The sequence below is a fragment of the Brachyhypopomus gauderio genome, chromosome 4 (assembly GCF_052324685.1).
Source record: "Brachyhypopomus gauderio isolate BG-103 chromosome 4, BGAUD_0.2, whole genome shotgun sequence".
Lineage (NCBI taxonomy): Eukaryota > Metazoa > Chordata > Actinopteri > Gymnotiformes > Hypopomidae > Brachyhypopomus > Brachyhypopomus gauderio.
Genome location: NC_135214.1, coordinates 1666195 through 1681816, shown reverse-complemented (window position 1 = coordinate 1681816; position 15622 = coordinate 1666195). Strand labels below are relative to the sequence as shown.

Below are 15622 nucleotides of genomic sequence, written 5' to 3'. Positions count from 1 at the left end.
GTACAGATCCATCCTGAGTGGTCCATCCTCCCAGATGTGGAGGAGATGCCATTGATCTACATGATCAGGTTTTGTGCTTCTGTAGTCTGAATGAGAGGGCTGAGATAGTGGAAGCAGACCCACCCTGTCAGATCTGAAACGATGCAGAACACCCCCCCCCCTCCCAGCACTACGACAGGACAGCATTGAGCAAGATTCTGGGTGATCAGAAAAACCGATGAGATGAGGGTTGAAGTAAGAGTGAAATCAGCTGTGGCCCCATCTGGGAGGCATTACAGTCTGGTATGTAACTGATGGATGTTGTATACTATTACATTTTACTTACCTGGTCCCCTGTCTATAGTCTGGAAGGTTTTAGTCCTTCAAAATGATATCTGATTTGATTCTGATTCGGTCTTCTACCATTGGAGTTAATACAAAAATTATTACTTGTGCTTGTCTGGTTTTATTTAATTGAAGTTCATGACTTATCATCTTACACAACATCTTGGATTTCGATGAGGTGCCTGACAACTTTACAAAATATAATAGCCATCACACATCTTTATGTTTTGTGATGCTACTGTGCCATATAGCTGGCTTGCTTTTATAGGGATTAAGTTCCATTCTTGCAAATAAATAATAATCCTTTCAGGATTAACATCACTAACACGGTTTGTGTATTGCAATAATCTTAAAAAGCTAATCAAGTTAGGATTTGTCTATATAACATGTCATGTGTAGTGCTTGTGCAAAGCAAACAAGAAATGCACTAGTAATCACAATCCCAATTAAATGTGCCATATTTGGTCAATTGTGATTTTTTCACCACAATCAAAATTTGTCCTCTGCTTTTTACCCATCTGTGCAGTTAGAACACACACACACACACACAAGTGATTACTAGGGGGCTGTGGATCACACATGCCCAGAGCGGTGGGCAGCCCTATCCCGGCGCCCGGGGAGCAGTTGGGGTTAGGTGCCTTGCTCAAGGGCACCTCAGTCATGGCCTCAGGTCTGGGAATCGAACCCACAACCCTCCGGTCACAAGACCAGTTCCCTAACCACCAGGCCATGACTGCCCCCATGCCCCCAATATAGTTGTGGTCCAGACACGAGCTGGCTAATTTTATAGGTAAATTCAATATTTATCTTGTATGAACTTAAAATGAAATATTCATGGTCTAACATGAGGCCACTGGCTCACAAAACTGACCAGTCAATGCACATGTTCTCAATGTGGCCTGCTAGTGTAATGTGTTTAACTCTGCTTATGATATTTGCCATCTGAAAAGACATCAAGCCTTTTCCCAGGTAGTGTGGTAGTCTAAATCTGTGATTTGAAGTGAGTCAAAATGGAACCTTGAGGGAGCAGATAGTATTAGGCTACTAGGACAACATTTAAAGGGCCCCAGCACAATATCATTGTAAATATATTTCTGGGGCCCCACCACAAGAGACACAAACACATATACAAAAATAGAATAAAATTGCTGAAAAATAAAGAAATTATTGATCCACTTCAGCATGAACACAGTGTTTTGTGTACCCTTCCCACACTGGTGCATTTGCAAGAGATGTTTAGATTTTTGTGAATCAGGCTTGTGAACTTGTTATGCATTTACATCTTCAATATCATTAACAGTGGTAGGATAAAAAACTAGCATTAATTTTGTCATTTACTATACTGTTATTGTTTTAAATATTCTAAACACAATATTATATCCAAACTTTTTTTTTTCTCCATATCACACTTCACTTCCTGGCTAGAATACACTCGCGATATTTACTGCCGACGTTTGCGGCCGGCACCAATGAAATCTCGCGAGACTTGGACTCGCTCGGCTCCATTCCGCTCTCAGAACAGATCAGTACGTCAAGGTGCTGGTGGAGGTGGCCGACAGAACCGAGACGTCCAGTTACTTAGCGAGCTAGGATATCTGTTTTGTAGCGTCGGCTTACGATTTTTATTCGCTAGGCAGAATCGACGAGGGGGAAAAAAAGGGGGGAAGCAAAAAAAAAAAACAAACATTTGGTACATTTGCTTAACTGGGGCTCGGTTCACACTCGACCAAAGATAAAGGAGAGACGAGTGACGTCGTCGGTAAAGCGGACTTGGCCGTGATCCCTCACCCTGCTAGCTGGCGCGCGCTAACAAAGGAACCCTTCTGTGTAAAGGAGTAAATCCTCACCACTTTCTTTAGTTATGAGTCATGTTGTCGTCGACAATCCACACGGTCTAGATCAGCAGGTGGGTTGTTTTTTTTTTTACCGTGTGTGACATCGAACCTCAAACTGAATTTACTTGGCCGACGTCGTCAAGCTCCCTGGCGTAGATAGATAACGACCCGAGTCTGGCCGGCTAGCCGTCGCGAGCGCATGCTAGGCTAACTGGGCTAGCCCTCGCGAGCGTATGCTAAGCTAGGTTAGCTAGTCCCCAACGAGCGTATGCTAAGCTAGCTGGGCTAGCCCTTACGAGCGTATGCTAAGCTAGCCGGGCTAGCCCTTACGAGCGTATGCTAAGCTAGCCGGGCTAGCCCTTACGAGCGTATGCTAAGCTAGCCGGGCTAGCCCTTACGAGCGTATGCTAAGCTAGCCGGGCTAGCCCTCACGAGCGTATGCTAGGCTAACTGGCAGCGGTATCATGTTTCCGGCTTTTTTAGCCGACTCTCACACCCGCCGGGACCGTTTCTAAGGTTGTGTGGTGCTTTAGCGGTGATGTGTAGGAGGACCGTCTTGTCCTTCTGCGGGCCCTGAGTGATGTTATGAGTGATGTTCCGCTGTCGCTGGTGAACCGTCGCCCGACACGTTTAAACGCCGCCGTCTCTAACCGTGTGGCGGTAACTACACCAGCTGGTCCAGGCTAGTTCTCCGGGGTTGAGGGTGAAGTTACTCGCCGGCCGCTCGTGTAACTACAATAACGCCGCTGAGCAGCGATGTGCGTGTGCAGCATTAAACGAGCGGGGTCATTGGGTGGAGATGCAGCACACATCTGTGGGAAGAAAGTAAAAATGTTTTTTAGTAATCGCGACCCAAATAACGGTGGAGGCCCGGACGTGAGCCGGCTAATGGGCCACCTCTGCGGAGACCTGCCGGGTAGACCTGCCGGCAGCCGCATTAAGGTCCCCCGGCGTCGTGGTCCTTCTGGATGGGTGCATTGCTGCATATGTGGACCATCTCGCTGGGGGGTTTAATGTGAGGATCAGTGCGACGGGGCTGCAGTGTTGGTCCCCTCCTCCTCCTCCTGACATATTGTCACTACTACCCCACCACCATTCGTCCGACATTTTGTTCGCTTCAGTCAATGAGCGGCAGTTCGGTCTAATGTTACTGACGGCGAGTGAAGCCTTTAACTGTACGTCCGTCCATCTTCCCATAAGAGTGAGCTGATGTCGTGCAAAGCCATCTGATCGGTACACGGCAGCCTGTACGGGGCCACAATGCGCAGTTTTGAGGGAGGTCTATCGCCACTGCTTTGACCGGCACTCGTTATCCGTTCATTATTCGCTTCTGACACATTCATCCAGAATCAGACCCTCGTGTGAAGATTGCGCCAATATAAGCGCCATGGCGCAGTCCCACCAATCAGAGGTGCAGCGATGGAACCGCGCAGCAGCGGCCGAACCTGCCGGGTTAAAGCGGCTGCAGGTGGTGTTGGGGAGCTGCTGCTCGTGTTGATGTAACATATACATGTCAAATGACCCCAGCACTGGCACTCCTGCGCCTCAGCATGGACTCCAGTAAATGTGGTCACATGTTTAACGTCGTCCAGTTACCGAGGATGAAATGTTTTACTTATAAGATGTACATTTCTTTATTTAAATGAATTATCTTTGATCTTGTCTTTTCCAGCTTTCTGCCCTAGACTTGAATTCTGCTGATGGGCAGGGTGGAGGCACTGGTAGTAAGTTCTGTCTTCTTAAATATTGAGCATGCATGTGTTTAAAAGCATTTCATGCTGTTTTTTATTTCTTTTACATAAATAGATGTTTTCTGTTTGGTCTGTGCAGTTATCTGGCATTGCTTGTGCATTTCAGATTTAGACTTGATTTCTAGTCCACAGCTGATGTTAGCAAAAAATTAATGTGCCTCTCTCCTCTCTCTCCCCATAAACCCCCAGGACGCTACATTCCTCCACACTTGAGAAACAAAGATGCCATTAAGAATGGTAGGTGTTTTCGTTTTGGCACCATCAACTAGCATTTCTTCAAAATGGAAAGACTGTATATGAAGCATATTTAAATATAGCCTATGCTTTTTTCCCCTTGGATATATTGACAGTGACCTTTTCTGTAAGACATTGGAATCACTTTGGAGGATATGGCTCACAATCAGTTTCCCTGCACAGTTACACAAATGCAATTTAGTATGTTTTTAACTGGTATATTTGAGGATAGCTGTGTTAATTGGGACATTCAAATGATTGTTGGTATTAAAAATTAAGCTGCTTTAAAAAACTTCTTATTCTTAATTTAATCGGCACAATTTTGCTTGGTTTGCAAACTTAAATCTGAGCTGAAAGTCGTATTCATTCTGTTTTAGGAAGCTGACCTGGAGATTTGTTTGTTCATTTTTAAGTTCAGACACTTTCTTGGCTATTGCTTTAACATCACCGTAAAGAAACTTATGTACCACCTTCCATAAGACCCAAGCTACTGGTTCTTGTATTGGTCTCTGCGTTCTTCTTCTTACTTTGACTGCATTTTCATTTTTTCACAGCAGGAATTGCTTATTCCTCTGGTAGACAGAGCGGTTATTCAATGCCACCAGTACTGAGCTGTAAGTTTGTTTTGTCAGCTTTTGCTGAGGGTGCTCTGCATTCTTAAATGCATGAAAGTTTAATTACATGCCAAGAGCCAATACGTAAGGGCCAAAATCTAAAGCTCAGGGCTCCTAGTCAGTGATCTTAGCTTGCTGGACAGGTGAAGGTGCACACGTCTTTGACTCAGTTTAGTGTTCTGATGGAGGAATAGCCAGAGTTCTTTGTGCTTTGTCTTCCCCCTGCTCTCCATAATTAGGCCGTAGCCATGGTTGTGCGCCTTCCTCTCTTTTTCCAGTGAAGTCTATGAATGTGCAAGGGCAGGAAGAGGGCTCACACTGTACATGCACACACGCAGTACACCATTTGCTGCCATTTTTTAAAAACAAATGTGTTTTTTCCCCCCCTTTTTTTTAAAACTGTGAAACTGTTGCACAAGTTTCTCCCAAGCAGTTTCCTCAGAGTTGGCACCCCGAGAGAAACAGCAGAAACAAAAATAACTATCAGACTGGATGGGAGGACTTTAGGACTGGTAACTATTAGAGTAAGCCTCCATTCTCCTGCATCTCTCTCACTGTGGAGCCAGGGGTTGTCATTTAGTGCCCTGTGCTTCTGCTTAGGTTACCCAAGATTCCCAGCCCAGGAGCTTGCCTTCTGTCACGCCTACAGTGGGGGCTGGCCAGACAGATGTGGTATACCTCCATGTGTCTGCATGGGACGTGTGCCTTGCTGACCAGTGCTGTACCCAGTGATCTATTAAAGCATTATGACTTGACCGAACGAGAACGTGAAGTTGGCAGACTTCTCAGACTAATTTATGCTCTAATAAATGACGTGAAGGCTTGCTTTCGCTGCATGATCTTTCTTTATTTTTCGTAGGATTTGTTGATACTAAATTTATGTGAATGCTCTTGACTGAGTTGCAACCTATGCAAGTGTGACAGAACTGTGCTCACCACAACCCGAACTGTAGATATGGGGGGGGGGGGGGGGGGATCTGGTTTGAACAGCTAGTTGGTGCAAGAAAAATTCTACTATTGGCATGTACAGGTTTTCCTTTCACAATAGACATGCTTTTTTGGGTTACTTTTTAGCAGTAGATTCTTAACAGTAGCAATATACATCTTTAGCTAGAAATAAGCAAAACACAATTCTTTTCTGTATTTACTGAGTAGCTGAGTAGTGTCCTTGACGTATAATTTAAAGTTTGGCTTGGCTCAAAAGTGTAATACTATTTTCAGACAGCTATTTTAGGCCAACTCTGTCCCAAATCTCCAGTACTTAAGCTTTTCAGTTCAGATGTTTTTTTTTTTTTTTTTTTTACCCTGTTCAGATTGATATTGAACTCTTACACATTGGCATTTTATTGCAATGCAAGTCATGTACAGGATAGCCTTCCAGTGAAGTATTCATATAGACCAGGGGTAATCAATTAAATCTTTCCGCGGTCCATTTTTGGCAGATAGCTCAGACCTTAGGTCCGGGTCCGCGGTGGCGAACGAAAGGAAAGTTGTTGAGCGGGGGGGGGGGGGGGGGGGGGGGGGGGGGGGGGGGGGGGGGGGGTGGCGAACGAAAGTTGTTGAGCGGCGGGGGGGGGGGAGGGGGGGGGGGGGGTGGCGAACGAAAGTTGTTGAGCGGGGGGGGCGAACGTAACACTCAAATGGGTGGTGATCGTAACGTCTGAAAATAAATTCTCCGGTTTAAAATATAGTCTCCCGTTAAAATCCAGTTAATCAGGAATGTGATTGGGTCCGGACAGGACGGCGTTCGGGTCCGGATCCGGACCGCGGTCCGCCATTTGGTGATACCTGATATAGACGTTACAATCCCAACAGCTTACCAGGCTGAATTGGTGAACCTATCCTAGTTGAGCCTTTTTTTCTTTCTCTCTCTCTTCATCCAGTACATGTGTGTTTGGTTTGGTGCATTGTAACTAGACTGCTTTTAAATGATTATTTTTTACAGCTGAGTGGTTCAGGATAAGTAACACACTCTGAAAGCAGACCTACCGAAGCTCGCGTATTTGTAACGATGTCCCTTCCAACCTCGATGCGCGTGGCCAATCCGTGTGCCGCGCAGAGAGCGCTCGCCTGACCTCCCGCGTGGTGGTGTTGATGCAGGGTGTGTGTGCGCGCCTCCCCCGGTGCAGGTTCTGGCTAATACCTGTGTGTGTCACTTCCAGCCTCCCCCGCGCACACTGACAGCAGTGTGACCACCGACGGGAATGACGACGCGGCCAGTGTGCTCAGCTGGGCTGACCGCTGTGGTAAATCTTAGAGCAGCTGGCGGAAGCATGGCATGGCACGGTGGCTCGTGGCCCAGCGGGCTGCCTCTCGCGTGGGGGTGGACACTCGGCCGCCTGGTAGACTGGTCTGTTTGGCTTTTGTGCCGACGGTGTGCTGTGAAGGGATGATAGTGACATTCTGGCATGGTACAGATCGTTTGATAGTGTGTTCTCTCCTGGCCTGCATAGCAGGAGTGTCATTTCTGGTCAGAGTGTGTAGACGAGTGTTTCAGCAAAACGGAGCCTGCCTTTGTGAACCATTGGTGCAAACCCGTCTATCTGGTTCTTCATTTTTTTTACTTAAATTGCTGTTTTTGCTGAAGCAAGACTACTTTGCCTCTCTTGCGTTTTGACAACTTTTGCTCGGTCAGTCAGGACCAGTGAGACCAGTTGATTGTGGGCTTGGCTTTTGGCTCCCCTCCTTCAGATGTATAAAATACAGTCTGCTGTCCCAGTTGCTGTCCTCTCATGTGCTTCTCTGCTCTCTGCGGAAGACTCTCCCGGGTGGGATGGCGGCCGTAGCAACGGCTTTGTTAACGGATACCACGACAGCCGCTTGAACGGCGGCGGAAACTTCGGACGCGGTCCGCCTCGCAACGATCGGAGTACCCGCGGAAACTTCCGTGGCAACAGGGGTGGAGCCACCTTCAACCAGCCCATGCATAACACAAGTAAACAATGACGTTTCCTCTAGTTGCAAACAAACAAAAATGGTTTGAAGACTTTTTTTTTCTATGTAAACAAACACTACAAACTTTTCGTCTTGTTCTAATCCTAATATGTTGTGATCGTTCATTTGGAATCGTTTCTTTAGACTATGGAGGCTATGAAAACAAAGATGGAGGCTGGAGTGCAGGTGTGAACAGAGACGCAGCTTACTCCAGCTTTGGAGGACGTTCTGATAGGGGCAAGTCTACATTCTTCAACGACAGAGGAGCAGGATCAAGGGGGAGGTAAAACACGGAAGGTTGGCGTGTTTAGCGAAACCTTAAAAGCTCGAAGTATTCTATTAAGATGATTCCGAGTGTCAGGAGCACGTGATTCAGCAATACGAGGGCGTCTTAAATAGAGGTGAAAAGGTAGGGTGTGTTTGTTCAGGTATGAACGTGGAGGATTAGGTGGTGGTGGAGGAATGGGGAACAGTCGGTGGGTGGAGGAGTCCAGGGATGAAGAGGACTGGTCAAAGCCTACCCCTCCCAACGAGCGCGTGGAACAGTACGTACCACAACCTGCTGCTAATTACACCTCCCAAAAAAGTCCATCTGCCACTTTAAGCCTTTTTTTTCCCTCTTCCGTCTTTTCCTCCCATCTTTCTGTCCTTCTGTCTCTCCCAGTGAACTATTCTCTGGAAGTAACACAGGGATCAACTTTGAGAAGTATGACGACATTCCTGTGGAGGCCACCGGAAACAATTGTCCGGGCCCTATCGACAATGTAAGTGTGCCGGAGCTTTTTCGAACCGTCTCTACGAAACGTACCGGTGCGTGCGCTGACCGGGCCTGCACTCCCGTCGCCTTTCAGTTCCATGACGTGGACATGGGGGAGATCGTTATGGGGAACATCACGCTGAGCCGCTACACTCGACCCACCCCCGTGCAGAAGCACGCCATCCCCATCATTAAGGCCAAGAGGGACCTGATGGCCTGCGCTCAGACAGGTAGCCCGTTTGCTCTGGTGGCGGTCCAAACGCCCCAGCCACCCTCTCCTGGAGAGAAGGAGCGCACGGTGCGATGGTGGACGTGGCGGGTGTTTGGCATCGTGCTTCATGGCTCGTGTGCTGTGTTTACTCAGGTTCTGGGAAGACCGCAGCCTTCCTTCTCCCAGTGCTGAGTCAGATCTACACTGATGGTCCTGGAGAGGCTCTACAAGCTTCTAAAGCCAGCGGCCAGGTACCTTTTTATACGCCACAGATCCATTCTAATCGTTTTAGCCACTCAGCAGAATATTTAGAATGGTGTGTGAGGTTAAAACGTGTTTAAAAGTTTTTGTTTGTGTGTAATTGCTTTGGCGAAGTCACACTGGGAAAGTAATAACGTCGTTGCTTTAATAGGAGAATGGAAAATATGGGCGGCGTAAGCAGTATCCCATCTCCTTGGTCCTGGCCCCGACCAGAGAACTCGCTCTTCAGATCTATGACGAAGCCAGGAAGGTATGTCTAACCGGTTCCTCGTGTTTGGCAGCTATGAGAGGGGTTTCGCTCTGACGTCCTCGTGCCTGAGTCTTCTGTGTGTCCCTGCCCTGCCGCAGTTTGCGTACCGCTCCCGGGTGCGCCCGTGCGTGGTGTACGGAGGGGCCGACATCGGCCAGCAGATCCGAGACCTGGAGAGGGGCTGCCACCTGCTGGTGGCCACGCCCGGCCGGCTGGTGGACATGATGGAGCGTGGCAAGATCGGCCTGGAGTACTGCAAGTGAGCGCAGGCCCGGGACACGCGGCCCACAGCTGCTGCAGCGCATACACCGTGTCTCGTCACTGGGTGACTTTTCGCTCTTTGCTTCTTTTGTGTGTGTGTGTGTGTGTGTGTGTGTGTGTGTGTGTGTGTGTGTGTGCTGCCACCAGCTACCTGGTCCTGGATGAAGCAGACAGGATGCTGGACATGGGGTTTGAGCCGCAGATCAGACGAATCGTGGAGCAGGACACCATGCCCCCCAAAGGTGTGCGCCAGACCATGATGTTCAGTGCCACCTTCCCCAAGGAGATCCAGGTACAAAACTGTCCAGGTCTCATTCACACACACACACACACACACGCTTAAGCTCACAGTAGAGTCTTTGTAGATCTAGAACAAACTGCACATTAAGTTTATTTTAACAGGCACAAATATGTAGGTAATGACTATTGGATTAAGGGGCATTAATGTCCGATGGCATTAAGGGGCTTAAGCGGGGGTGATGGGGCCTGTGTCTGCAGATCCTGGCCCGCGACTTCTTGGAGGAGTACATCTTCCTCGCTGTGGGCCGTGTGGGCTCCACCTCGGAGAACATCACCCAGAAGGTGGTGTGGGTGGAGGAGAGCGACAAGCGCTCGTTCCTATTGGATCTGCTCAACGCCACAGGTAGAGCCCCGCCCTCCTGTCCTAGACTGTAGTGTGTGCAGTAAACAGAGCAGTGCCTGTAGGAAGTTTGTGAAGGCTTCATTAAGATGACGGGGATTTAAGGGGGTATTGACACAGTCAGGGGATTTAAGGGGGTATTGAAAGGTTCAATGTTTGTTGCAGAATTTGGCGTTGAGTAATCTTGTCTAATGTAGTCCATAAAATCTATGCTGTAGTATCTTGAGGTATATTTTTGATTACTGCTTTTTTGTTAGTTTCTACTTTAGTACAGTAAAGAATTTTATTTTAAGAAAAAAATATTTGGAGTGGTGAAAGATGCATGGAGTTTACTGGGAGATTTGGTTCTATTTGAAGTCATTCCAAGTGAGGTTCAGGAAAATGCCACTGAAACTCCTGAGAGGCCCGGTAAGTGTGGATCAGACCGACACCATGAAACACATCCACATTCCATCAGCCTCCTTTTGAGTTCTTCATTTTCCCTTCATATGCTTAAAATATGCTGAGCATTTTGGGTAAGATGCTTGTTTGAAACATTCAGTCTTGCAGACCCGTGTCTCTGTCAGAGGTATCGCTTTCATTTTGGTATGTAATGTTTATCTTTTTGCCCACGGTGTGACTCATTTCACTCATTTGGATGTTGCTACTGGAAACCATGGCTAATCATGGTAGCAAAATTTCCAGTCGTGGAGCTGAACATTTTTGAAAGTGCTCTTATCGAAATCGACCCATTGCTTTAACTCGCCGCACGTGTCCTTTTGTAACGGACGAGACAAAGTAAAAAAGCTCTTGATTCTGTGTTTCCATGGTTACCAGCACAACAGCCAAGGTTAATCGGGTAGAGATGAATGTGAGTGGCTGCTTGGCTGAGCTTCTCATCTGTATCTCACCATAGCAACTCTGCGCAGAGACACACACACGCATGTGGAGAAACCTCGTCAGTCAGTGTTACCATGCCAACATTATCTAAGCAAAGGCTGCTGCTGTTTCTGCCGGAGAGAAGCCGAGGGGTGAGCGGAGACGTGTGAGAGGAAGGCCTCCATCACGCCTGACTCGCCCACCTCTCCTCCGCCCGCCGCGCTGCGATGACCATTAAAGACGGATCTTAGGCTGTGACAAACATTGAACCCACTATAACTCCCTCCAAGATTTTTGTTGTCTTGATTTTTTTTAAGTGATGCCAAAGGCCTGTTTCTGTCTCTGTGCTGTGTTTTTTGTTTTTTTTTTTTATTTGTTGTTTTGTTTTTTCAACCAAGCGAAAGGAATTTGACTTAATGGTTGTCTGCCAGTGCAGTCCTGTAAATGCCCTGGTATTTCCCGGCATGTTTTTAGTTGTCATTTATATTTTTGCTGCACCCCAGCAGTACAAAGCAGTCTTACTTTTGTGCCATCATCCGTGAGCGCTGTTCGGCGGAGTCGGACACGGCCCTCACGATGTTCTCTGGCCGCAGGTAAGGACTCCCTCACTCTGGTGTTCGTGGAGACCAAGAAGGGTGCAGACGCCCTGGAAGACTTCCTCTACCGCGAGGGCTACGCCTGCACCAGTATCCACGGTGACCGCTCCCAGAGGGACCGCGAGGAGGCGCTTCACCAGTTCCGCTCCGGCCGCTGCCCCATCATGGTCGCCACAGCCGTGAGTAGCAGCGCGAGGTTGTCTGAAGGCTCGCGGCGCTCTGGCGTGGGCGGCGACACTCACGTCCTCCCGCTCTGTCACAGGTGGCCGCTCGAGGACTCGATATCTGCAACGTGAAGCACGTCATCAACTTCGACCTGCCCAGCGACATCGAGGAGTACGTCCACCGCATCGGACGTACCGGCCGCGTAGGAAACCTCGGTGAGTTCCGGTGTTCGCGCCGTAGCGCGTCGCAAAACGTCTTTAAGTTTTGCGTCTGAGAGGGGGGTGACCACATCGTCGCGGCCGCTCGCCACGGAGACCTGTGAACGAGGGACGATGCTTTGCTTCGTTAAACTGGACACGCGCGTCTTTCTCCCAGGTTTGGCCACGTCCTTTTACAATGACAAGAACAGCAACATCACCAAAGACCTGCTGGACATCTTGGTGGAGGCCAAGCAGGAGGTCCCGTCCTGGCTGGAGAGTCTGGCGTTTGAGCACCAGCACAAGAGCAGCAGCCGGGGACGCTCCAAGAGGTGCCGGCCGCACCCGCACACACCCGCACACACCCCACCTTCATTCTTCACAGTGGCCAATCGCTTTCACTTGCACGGCGCTGCAGTGATCTGACGCTCCCTGCTCTGTGGGTCTGCAGGTTTTCTGGTGGTTTCGGGGCCAGAGACTACCGTCAGATGTCCGGGGGTGGAAACGCATTCGGCAGCCGCAGTGTCCGCAGTGCCGGGACTCACGGAGGCAGCCGGGGTTTTGGTGGTAATAAGGGTAAGTACCTCCGGGACAGTACTGAGTACTGAATCATTTCACTTATGACAAAAGTCAGAGCAGGATGTTGCTAACTTGCTACGATACAGTCCGTGTCCTCTCGTTTGGACCTCCAGTGGTTCCAGAAGATGGTTGGTAAATTATTTTTTTCTAAGGTCCATGCAGAATTAAATATTAAATCTTGATTTTGATTATATATTAGTAATAGTAATATTGGTTAAGTCTTGTTGATTTGGTTTGTTTCTCTTTGCCTTTTTCTCAGGTGGCTTTGGAAGTTTTGGCAACGATGGCTACGGGGGCAGCTATGGAAACTACAGTGGAAGCTACACCCAGGTGGACTGGTGGGGCAACTAGACGTCTCTGTGCAGAGGGCCACCATGCCAAACTAACAGAATGGAAACCACATGTTAACATAGCCAGACTCTACGCCCTGTGTAGCTTTAAGAACTCGCGGTACATTACACGCTGTGATCCTCTGTCTGCATTCTGAATGGAGCTTGGAGAGAGAGAGAACGTCCCATGGCAGAATCAGAGCGTCACCTTCTAGATAGGAAGCAAGATGGACAGTTATGTGTTTGATATAGAATCTTGGACTGTTTTCAACTGCACTTTTTTTTTTCTTTGTGTAGAAACAAAACAAGAAACCGAGGATCATTTATATGTTCATGTACTGTGCCTTTAAATTTAGACAGGAATTTTGTTTCTTCATTTCACAGAATGAACTTGGCCAAGAGCTCAATTTGTTTATGTTGTAAAGGCATATAAAAGCTTGTACTTAATCAAACCTTGGCAAAACAACGGGATAACGTGGCTTGAGTGAGTCACGATTCCATTTGAACTTCAAATTGTCACAGGGATATCATGTTGCCTACAATACTGGCCAGAGAACTAACAGCTCATGGAACCAGCGTAGAAATGTTGGATTCACGTGGTGATTCCTCTGTGTGGCAACTTTGTTGAATGGAACAGTTCTTTTTTTTGTTTAGTTTTGCTCACTCTATCCTGGATAGACACCTATTAAGGGATATGGTAGTCTTCAAAAAGGCCATTCCAGTTGTGATATAAAACTATTCATGACAAAGTGGTTTGAGCACTCTGTGTTAACTACACTTTGTCGTGTAAAAATATACAGTGCTGGAACTTGTTACTCCACTTCTTTTAATTGACTTGACAGTGTTATGGCAGCTAGTAGTTACCACATACTAGCCACTGTAAGTGGGCGGGGTTTTTTGTTGTTTTTTTTTCTTGAAACATTTTGAAGGAAAAGAGGTGAATTGTTGAGAAACCGTTTTGAAGAAATGTTTCTTCCCAAAAAAAAAAAACAAAAATATGCCTGCCATCCTGAAGGCAAAGTTCAAAATGGCTTCAAGTGGACCATGATACCAAGGCGGCCGTGCCTCATGTCATGGCCTCTTTGGTTGTATACGCATGCTAGTGTTTTGTTTTTTGGTCAAGGACAGAGGACAAATTCTGTCACAGGCTTTACTTTATTACAAACATTTTCTCTTTTCAAGCTGCGTTGGAGGCATGGCTCATTTTTCCCTGGGCAGATGTGTTTGGAGATCGCAGGGTGTTCGTTCACGAGGCGTTGACAGATAAGCTTGGGTCTTCGGAGTTGGGCGCGTGGCTCAGTCGGGCCGTACTGCACCCTGGTGGCCAAGATCACCTGTGTAGTGTCTGAAGGCCAGATTTCCCCTCCTTGTGGTACATTTTAATGCTGTCGTCTCCTGGAGTTCATCTGTTCTGACGTAATCTAACCGCTGGCCTGGGAGCCAGCTTTCTGCTTCCTTTAAAGAGGAAGGAAGCCTTAGAGAGGGGGGAAAAGGCATTTAACTTAAGTGCAATAGATTTTCTTCTCAAGTGTGTTGTGCCTTGACATTTTTTAAGAAAATGATGAATTCAAGCGGATGCACTGACTGTATCGAGAACTTAAAAGATGAATGGTGCTACTTAAGTTAGGTCTAGGCCCGTGTACGTTGTGCCCATCAAGTTTTACAGAGTTATTTTATTGCACATCTAGAGTTTTATATAACTGTCTTGAGTACGTGTCCTCAAGCTTCCACATGTGATGGGGGAGAGAGAAACGCAGCTTGTTTACAAAAGGGGAAGGGATCTCAATATTTACCAGGATTTATTTGGGACCAGGGGGATCAGCAGTGGGGGAATTTAGCTATTTGCACACAGATTTCTAGATTCTACTTTTGCTGCTAGTTTTGTGTAATTTATTAAGCATTTTTTGAGAAATATTTATTTTTATAAGCCTCAAAGTGATTCTTTGAAAGTTTCAAGAAACTTGACCAAAAGACAGTACAAAAACACTGGCACTTGAATGTTGAATGTCACCTGTGTGCGTGAAATTTCTATACTTCGACTTCGGGGTAGTGTGAGCTTTTTAATGTTTCAGACATATTGGACTCAGTCAGTATCCACAGCTGTTGAAGGCCTATAGGCCATATTTCTATCACGTTTCTAATTGGCTCTCAAAATTATTAATGGGGAATAATAACATGCCAAGGTTTGGAATAAAATGTTCAAATGACCTAACAATTTCTTAAATGTATCAATGCAAAAAATGTCCAGTTTCTCCAGATGTGTGCATTTGTTTTCTTTAGAATTGGATTTTGTTCTGTTTAAGGTTTTTTGTTTCAGTGAATGTCTGGCACATGGCAATCTTAAACATGTGGTTCTTCTGTATTGTTGCATTTGCATATACGGTGCCTCTGGGTCCGGGGCTCTGAGGAGCACTTAGCAAGTGATATTGCTAGCAATAAGTCTTACTGTGCATTTGCAACATTGAATTCATATCTTGCAGAAATGGAAGGAAGCGTATCACTTGCTAGCTTTCCTGAGAGCAACCCAGAGCACTTTAGATTTAGTATTTGCTTTATGTAGTAGTGTAGAAGCTATGCACTGCATGAGAAGACTCAGCTGTGCATTTATTGTATGATTTTACCAAAATAAAAGTTTGAAATGGTAATTCAAATACAAAAACAAAGCATGTTTTCTAAAGTGTTCAATGTAGCATAAAATTTGGAGAAAACATGTAGCAGCTGTTAATCGTGTGGCTAAAACCTGCTGAAGTTTGAAATTCGATTGGCTCACATTTGTTTACAATATATAAATTCATTCTTTCCTGAGCCCATTGTCCCTTGTCTTAT

At 46.9% G+C, this 15622-nt stretch overlaps 1 protein-coding gene across 10 annotated transcripts; it reads left to right on the top strand.

Annotated features, from left to right (window-relative positions):
- Positions 1-1844: 1844 nt before the first annotated feature.
- Positions 1845-15601, top strand: ddx3xa (DEAD-box helicase 3 X-linked a). 10 transcript variants are annotated; one of them, XM_077001382.1, is made up of 23 exons: positions 1845-2230; positions 3832-3883; positions 4100-4147; positions 4702-4758; positions 5178-5270; positions 5359-5430; positions 6921-7004; positions 7517-7693; positions 7837-7975; positions 8121-8237; positions 8357-8456; positions 8544-8679; positions 8814-8911; positions 9073-9171; positions 9270-9430; positions 9580-9724; positions 9931-10075; positions 10430-10480; positions 11524-11705; positions 11789-11906; positions 12067-12220; positions 12340-12464; positions 12727-15601. In XM_077001382.1, the coding sequence occupies exons 1-23, from the start codon at positions 2186-2188 to the stop codon at positions 12816-12818; spliced, it is 2490 nt and encodes an 829-aa protein (XP_076857497.1). In that variant the 5' UTR covers positions 1845-2185; the 3' UTR covers positions 12819-15601. The 10 variants fall into 10 exon arrangements, with proteins under 10 accessions (XP_076857497.1, XP_076857496.1, XP_076857498.1 ...); XM_077001381.1 differs by having other exon boundaries at positions 4699-4758; XM_077001383.1 differs by lacking the exon at positions 4702-4758.
- Positions 15602-15622: the final 21 nt, after the last annotated feature.

Excerpts from the sequence above, each read along its gene's own strand:
- ddx3xa (XM_077001381.1), top strand. The coding sequence starts at position 2,186 with ATGAGTCATGTTGTCGTCGACAATCCACACGGTCTAGATCAGCAG. Across the intron at positions 3,884-4,099 it reads GCAGGGTGGAGGCACTGGTA|GACGCTACATTCCTCCACAC; the intron begins GTAAGTTCTGTC and ends ATAAACCCCCAG. Across the intron at positions 8,912-9,072 it reads CTTCTAAAGCCAGCGGCCAG|GAGAATGGAAAATATGGGCG; the intron begins GTACCTTTTTAT and ends TTGCTTTAATAG.